Below are 7,622 nucleotides of genomic sequence, written 5' to 3'. Positions count from 1 at the left end.
CACAGCCAGTGGGGACCCCCTCCGGGCCCGAGGCAGGCAAGGTGGGCCCTGGACTGGGTCCAGGACGATTGCGGGGGCGACACCCGGGGGTGTTGCTGGGGCCACTGTGTGGTCAGTGAGTGCCCCCAAGCCCGGGGCGGGGCCCCTGCGGGGAGCGGACTTGCTGTCTTCAGCCACGTGGCTCGGTTTGAGTCCCTTCCGAGGAAAGGGAGATGAAAACTGACCATGTGCTGTGGGCGGCCGCCGGGGGCCGAGGTGGGCCCTGCCTGGAAGCCCGGGGCCTCCACCGGGAAGGGCACAGGCCTGGGAAATGCCCTGTCGGCGAGAGCCTGTGTTGTTTTTACTGAATCATGTAAATCTGGGCAGATGTTTAATTTCTGCGACTAATCACAGAACTAGAATGAATGTTAACATTTTTTATGTCTGAAGCTTGAGTCTATTTTCAATCTGTAAATACTCGTTACCAGTGTAACTTTTGTTCAACAAAAGGATTGTACTGTATGAAGAACTAATTGAAAAAAAGTCCTCCTATAACATTTTTTTTTAAAAAAAAAAACCTTGTTTAAAGAAAAAAGTCTTGTATAAATTATAAATTTTTATTTAAATAAACCTGGAACGTGTTGTGCTCACAGTAGGGGAGGGTGCGGGGTGGCTTTCCTGGCAGGGTCCCGTGGCCAGCAGTGCTGGAGGGCAGTGGGGTTTTGGCGTCAAGGTAGAGGGGCAAGGTGGGTCCCCCGGGAGTGGGCCGTGGGGGCAGGGCAGGGGGGCTGTGCACACGGACAGGCTGGGAACAGGGAGGCAGAGGCTGGCTTCCAGAAGAAGGAAGCCAGTGATGAGTGGTGGCCGGCGGGGAGGGATGTCCAGGGGCTGGCACACACCCTGGAGGTGGGGGGAGCTCAGGCCTGGCCTCCTGGGGGGCCGTGGGCATCTCTGGGGCTGGGTGCTGCTTGCAGCCCCCCCCCCCCGAGGCTGAGAGGTGGGAGGTGGAGGGGCCCTGGGCAGAGGGGTCCTCGGTAGCACATGTGGTTCCGCGGGTCCACTCGCCGACACTGGACATGGATCCAGGAACCTGCCTGGCTTCTGCAACCACTGGAGCCATGTGGTGCGGGGCAGGGGGTCTGGGGGACAGAAGGGGGAGACGGGAGCACAGAGGGAATGAGATGAACGTTTTTGTTCTTGAATTGGGGCTCTCTCCATGGGTGCTGTTTACACCATGGCTTTTGTGGAGTGGATTTTATGACTGATGGACACGTAAATAAAGAGGCCACACACTGACCAAAGGGGGCGCTCATGGTGAGCCAAGAACTGGGTCTGGTCTGGTTCTCCCCACGGTAACCAATTGGCAGAGCTGATTCCAAAGTTATTTGCTGAAACAGACTCGAGTGAGATGTGAGGGACACTGAAGACTGCAGGGGTGTCGGGGACCGGCAGCTGCGGTCCATGATCCGAGGGAGACCCTAGTGTCTGGCTGGCTGAGATCTGCCCCAAAACCACTGGGACAGGAAGCCCAGCCCCTTCCTCTTGTGGACCCAGCGTCCTTCACTGTCAAGGGCTGGCATCCCACCAACAAGGTCGTAAAGGAAGACAGACATTCCAGTATCTGCGTCTACGGATAGCCCCCAGGCCTGCAGATAAATGAGGCAAGCTTTCTGGATATAATCCCATTCATAAAAAACAACTGCACTTCTACTTAAAGGAGAGTAGCCTCAATAACGATGTTTTTAAGAACAAATCCGAATAAAATTGAGAGATATGGAAAAATTATAAAGCTCTATTAAAAGACATGAATGAGGACTGATGTAAATGAAAACATATGCAATGTTAATAGACTGGAAAATTTCATTTCATGATGAAAATGTCTTCAGTTCAGTCAGTTCAGTTCAGTCGCTCAGTCGTGTCCGACTCTTTGCGACCCCATGAATTGCAGCACGCCAGGCCTCCCTGTCCATCACCAACTCCAGGAGTTCACTCAGACTCACATCCATCGAGTCTGTGATGCCATCCAGCCATCTCATCCTCTGTCGTCCCCTTCTCCTCCTGCCCCCAATCCCTCCCAGCATCAGGGTCTTTTCCAATGAGTCAACTCTTATGAGGTGGCCAAAGTACTGGAGTTTCAGCTTTAGCATCATTCCTTCCAAAGAAATCCCAGGGCTGATCTCCTTCAGAATGGACTGGTTGGATCTCCTTGCAGTCCAAGTGACTCTCAAGAGTCTTCTCCAACACCACAGTTCAAAAGCATCAATTCTTCGGCGCTCAGCCTTCTTCACAGTCCAACTCTCACATCCATACATGACCACTGGAAAAACCATAGCCTTGACTAGATGGACCTAAGTCGGCAAAGTAATGTCTCTGCTTTTGAAACGTCTTAACACCCGCTAAATGAAACAAGCTACAGAAAATGACACCGTACAATCACTTTATGTAAAGAGCAAACCCTGCAAGACTGAAAACACTGTCTGAGGATGTGAACACATACGGGAGGGAAGAAGCCTTTCTCTGCCCTCTTAGGTTCAGTTCCTGGGGTCTGCAAGTTAAATCAAGAAAAGGCAAGTTAGGAGGAAAAGGCATAGAGTTTTTATTTAGTGCTAATATTTACGTATTTTTTTTGTTCCTGGAGGCCTTTGTAGAAAAAGAGTCTGACCCAAAGAGGTGGTCAGACTCAGGGTTTTATATGCCATTTCAATAAAGGGCAATAAGTTTGTCAAGAAATGACAAGATAAAGAAAAGGGAGCTTGGGCTTCTTGGGTAAAGTGAACAGACTGAGGAATTTTATTTGGGGGGAAACTAATGGAACAGGGTGAAAGTTGCTTGGTCGTGCCCGCCTCTTTGCGACTCCATGGATTGTACAGTCCCTGGGATTCTCCGGGTCAGAATACTGGAGTGGGGAGCCTTCCCCTTCTCCAGGGGATCTTCCCATCCCAGGGACTGAACCCAGGTCTCCTGCATTATGGACAGATTCTTTACCAGCTGAGCCACAGGGGCTGGCTAACGGAACAGAAGGGTGGTTTTATTACTCAGGTTGGTTTGTCAGCTCGGTGCTGACTCTGTCTCCAGGGACACGGGCAGCCCTCGAGGACGGGGGGGCCTCACCTCACAATCGGCAAGGCGTGTCCCTCCAGGCAGACATGGGAGGGGCAGGCAGCTCTGTCTGCATCAGCTGCTGCTTCAGTCGTCTGCTCAGAACACCCTCGTGCCCAAGTGGCCCACGTGGGGTGCTGTGTTCTGATCCCCTCACGTGGGTGAAGCAAGCGATTCGCTCGTTTTAAAACCATAGTTCCCTCCGTGGGGGCAGGGGAGGCTCGGTCCCCAAGGGTACTCGGGGAGGAGCCTGGGGGTGAAGATCTATTCCTTGGCATGGGCGGTAGGCTCACTATTGCTCATTTTCTTTAAATTGTATGTGTTTTCACACACACACACACAAAATACTCTGCTTTGAAAGACAACAGGAATTTGTAAGAGAAAAAAAGGCCACATTCTGCCCAAAGTAACAACTTTTATTTGTTTTCTCAAACATATTGGAGCAAATTCACTGTTTTCTAACCTTGAAGCCAGCAAGATTAGAAAGGAAGTTAAGCCACTTTCCGTTGCCACCGCCAGTTCCACAGGGCCGCTGTGAGGGCAGAATCAGCTGGCGCCGAGGGCCTGGCACACCGGCCGCCCTGGCCTCTGCATGACCAGGAAGAGCGGAACCGCGGCACCACCGAGCACAGGGTCACAACTGGGCCAGCGCTTCTCAGCAACCCTGGGTCCTCCCTGTCCTGCCATCAGTTCCGATTTTTCCTTAAAATCCTGGAGTTTAGGCAGTGGTCACTCCACCAGAGTCCTGGCTTGTGGGAAGGTCGGAAAGGTATTCTGGTCCCAGGGTGGGGTCGCCTGCAGCTCCTGGGGTGGGGGGGGTGGGGGTGGGGGTGGGGGCTCAGACAGTCACAGGACCCCCAGGGACAGTTCCATAATCTGCGGTTTTGAAGGTCAGCAAGCAGTTGGTGAATATGGCCAAGGCCACTGGGGAACCACGTGGCATTACAGGGGTCGGGTTGGGGGTTCCTTCTTGAACAGAACATGCTTACTCTCGGCCTAGACTGTTTTTCTAGAAACAGCAATGGGTTTCGGGGCAGACTAGTGATTGACATTTCCCAGGGACAGTCAAGACTGTGGAGACTCTCTTGGGGACCCTTTAGGAACACGGTTCTCCTGAAAAACCCGTCGAAGCTGCCCTGGGTGGGAATGAGACAGGACATGCCACATGTACGAGTTCTGAGAATGAAGGACATCTGTCAGACGCGAGGGGGACCGCCGGACCCTGTATGGTGGCCGGTGGCCCTCAGACCGCCTCTTGTAACAGTCGAGCTCCCTTTTCACAAGTTCAAGTGGGGGCGGCATCCTCTTAGGTCTCAGATAAAGCTGCTGCAGACGCGCTGTCCACGCAGAGAAGCACAACCACGAAACCGGGCCGGGCCAGGCGCCCCCCGGCCCGGGGTGGGGCCCGCACTTGCACAGCAAACGAAAACATGGCCAGCGAGGACACTGTTTATGCTCTTCTGGTTTACAGGACGAACCTTGCAATGAACGTATGGAAGGAAACGTGAAGACAGCGAAGGCATGGACCTGGATCACGTGTATAGACTCGGGGCTGCGGGAAGGACCTGGATCACGTGTATAGACTCGGGGCTGGAGGAAGGACCTGGATCACGTGTATAGACTCGGGGCTGCGGGAAGTGCACCCCAGGACGGTGGGGCTCTTGGTCTGAAGTTCACGGGCTGCTTCCCATCTCCCCACTGAGCCCGGGCCACCAAGCCCAGGCACGGCAGCCCCCGCCGTGGGGAGAGCGCTCGGGGCGTCTAAGCGCTGAGACACTCGCCAGGGCACCATGAGTGGCCGGTTTCCGAGGCACCTGACCTGTCCTCCCACCGGATTGTCTAGAAACGCTGCTGCGATGGGAGCGCAGCCTGGGGAGTCCCTCCCGCTCGCTGGACCAGGCTGCCCCGGAGGCAGACGAGGATGTTGCCTTGTAGGTGCCCCTAGGCAGACTAGGACATCGTTGCCTTGTAAATGCACGAGACAGGAAGGGTCCAGACGTGTTGCTCTAATTGCGAGGGAAGAGGCAAGTGCTACAAAGCAAACCGCTACTCAGCAGGCGCTGACCACCAGCGCCGCAGGGCAGGTCCTGCCGAGCAGCCCAGGGGCCCCACGGACGCGCTGCCCCCGAGCTGCTGTGTTAGAGCCACGGGCGGGCCGTCAGCGCGGCTGCAGTCTAAGGGGCTGGCTCTCCAGCCGGCATGGGCCACCTGCAGGGGCTGAGACAGGTGAGATGCAGCCCACAGACGCACACAGAACCGAAAATACCAAATTTGTCCACGAAAATTGCTGACAAAAACGTTATTTTTTCTAAAATCAATATTCAACTATCAAAAATAAATTTCTAAATTTGAATGTATCGCAACATAATTGGTCTGTCATCATTGTCTGAGACACGGTTCCCACGGCCGGCGCTCAGCCGCGGGACTCCTGCTTGGGGCTTTCTTCGATTCCTCGTGCGAAGAGCCGGACCAGCTGGCAGTGGACCCTGCAGAGACAGAGGGCCACGCTGAGACCCCGACCCCCGGCCCGGGGGTGAGGTGGGCCTCAGTCACCAGGGGGGCGGGGGTCAGGGGCTCCGGGAAATGTCCTGACACCCCTGAAAGACTGAGTTTGCAAAGGGCGGTGACGGCCAAGCAGAAACCCAGGACTGCGCAGACCCAACCGTGAGCAGAGGGCCAGCCCCATGGGCCAGCCCCTCCCCTCCTGGGTCCGCTCATCAGAACCCAGCCGACGGGGCCACAGGGCGGGTCCCACGAGGAGCACTCTGAGCGCCAGGAGACGCAGTCCGGGAGGCGAGGGGCCCCACCTTCCACGCAAGCATAGCATGTGAGTCTGGGGCTTGGAGGTCTGCAGGGGCTCCTGGGCCCACCCCCCACCCCGGCAGGGCCTCCTCCCCACGTTATGAATGACATCACAGGCGCCTCACAGATGCTGCGTCATAAAAACCCCCGAAGTGACGCGCTGCTCCAGGCGCTGTAATATCTGTCAAGATGCACAGATCTATTTTGCGAGAGAACCTTTCCTAACTGTCGACCGTTCCTAAGCCGGTATTAAAAATACTTGCATTTCCTGAACTTGTGAAATGAGCCTACCGAAGGCAGAGCCCTGCACACAGGACCGCGGGACGGGTTTCCTTGGGATCTTGGAGCCCTCCTGCCCTGAGATGCAAGGTGTGAGGTCACTGCCACACCGGCTGTACCCTGGCTGCAAGAGCAGGGACAAGCAGGCCTGGGCTCGGGGAGGCTGGAGCGCCTGCTCTTGCCCGTGGCTTTGCTTGGATGCCAAGTGTAGAGAGGCCCGGCTGGGGTCAGTGGCTGGTTGCCTGAGAAGCCATCTACAGTGGGGTTATAGGCGAGGACGCACAGCACGCCAAAACGCAGAAGCTGTGTCCCCAGCTGTCCTTCCAGGCTGCAGGGGCGGGGCTAGTGCCCGCTCGTGGGCACCTTCCTCACGTAACCCACTCACTGTGGTCAACGAGGGTCCAGTTTGGTTTGCTTAAAGTAGGCGTCCCTGGTGGGGCCTCAGTCACAGTAAGGAATCTGCCTGCAATGCAGGAGACCCAAGTTCTTCCAGGAAGATCCCCTGGAGAAGGAAATGGCAACCCACTCCAGTGTTCTTGCCTGGGAAATTCCATGGACAGAGGAGCCTGGCGGGCTACAGTCCAAGGTGTTGCCAAGAGTCGGACACGACTAAGCGACTAACACTTTCACTTTCACTTTTCTCTCAAGATCCTAGACGTTTGTAACAGGATATAAAGAATCCTCCTAGAATTAAACAGCTCCCCTCAATCTCTTGGGGCCTCCCAGTGGTGCTAGTGGTAAAGAACCTGTCTGCTAATGCAGGAAACTTAAGAGATACAGGTTCAATCCCTGGGAGGGAAGGATCCCCTAGAGGAGGAAACCACAACCCACTCCAATATTCTTGCCTGGAAACTCCCCCATGGACAGAGGAGCCTGGCAGGCCAGAGTCCATGGGGTCACAAAAAGTCGGACACAACTAAAGCAACTTAGCGCGCTTACACCCACACCTCCATCAACAGCCCCTTTTTTTTTAAAAAAAAAAAAAGAACGCGTTTGACTGTACCTTTCCATGGGGAAAAAACCTTTTTTGGCACTTATGTTAAAAAAAAAAAAACAACCTTTCTTGGCACTTAACATTTCACCTGGTTATGTAATACATATAACCAGACTGCAGATTCCCAAGTCCAAATATAACAGGCCTAACGGATTTGGGGCTGGAGGAGCAGGCCTGGTACCTGGACCTTAGCTCAGCCGTGGGTTCCTCGGGCTGGAACACGTCCTGGTGGTGTCAGTGGACCCAGGGCTCCGAAAGCGCCCACAAAGGGAGTTTGTTAGTTTAAGTCGTTAGGAGACGGAAGGGAACAACAGTGCAGGGTGTGGCAGAGAAAGTGAGACTCGGGGCTCCCACCCCCAGCACCCTCCTGACAGTGACATTAGGGCGCCTCCCGGGGGCCCCCCGGGCGCCCACGGCGGGCGGCCACACGCCAGGCGGTAGGGTGCCAGGCTCCCAGAGCCCCCGGGGC

General features: G+C 55.2%; 1 protein-coding gene across 1 annotated transcript in view; it reads right to left on the bottom strand.

The window, feature by feature from the left end:
• Positions 1-3,473: 3,473 nt before the first annotated feature.
• CERK (ceramide kinase) overlaps positions 3,474-7,622 on the bottom strand; it is a 36,121-nt gene continuing 31,972 nt past the window's right edge. Inside the window, exons 13-14 of the mRNA XM_040234528.1 lie at positions 4,682-5,564; positions 3,474-4,605 (exon numbers count right to left, since the gene is read on the bottom strand). Coding sequence (XP_040090462.1) covers positions 5,492-5,564 — 73 coding nt within the window. The 3' untranslated portion in view covers positions 3,474-4,605; positions 4,682-5,491. The remainder of the gene's footprint in view (positions 4,606-4,681; positions 5,565-7,622) is intronic.

The sequence above is a fragment of the Oryx dammah genome, unplaced genomic scaffold (genome assembly GCF_014754425.2).
Source record: "Oryx dammah isolate SB20612 unplaced genomic scaffold, SCBI_Odam_1.1 HiC_scaffold_29, whole genome shotgun sequence".
Lineage (NCBI taxonomy): Eukaryota > Metazoa > Chordata > Mammalia > Artiodactyla > Bovidae > Oryx > Oryx dammah.
Note: the sequence above shows the minus strand (reverse complement) of the source record. Positions and strands in the feature narration are given on the sequence as shown.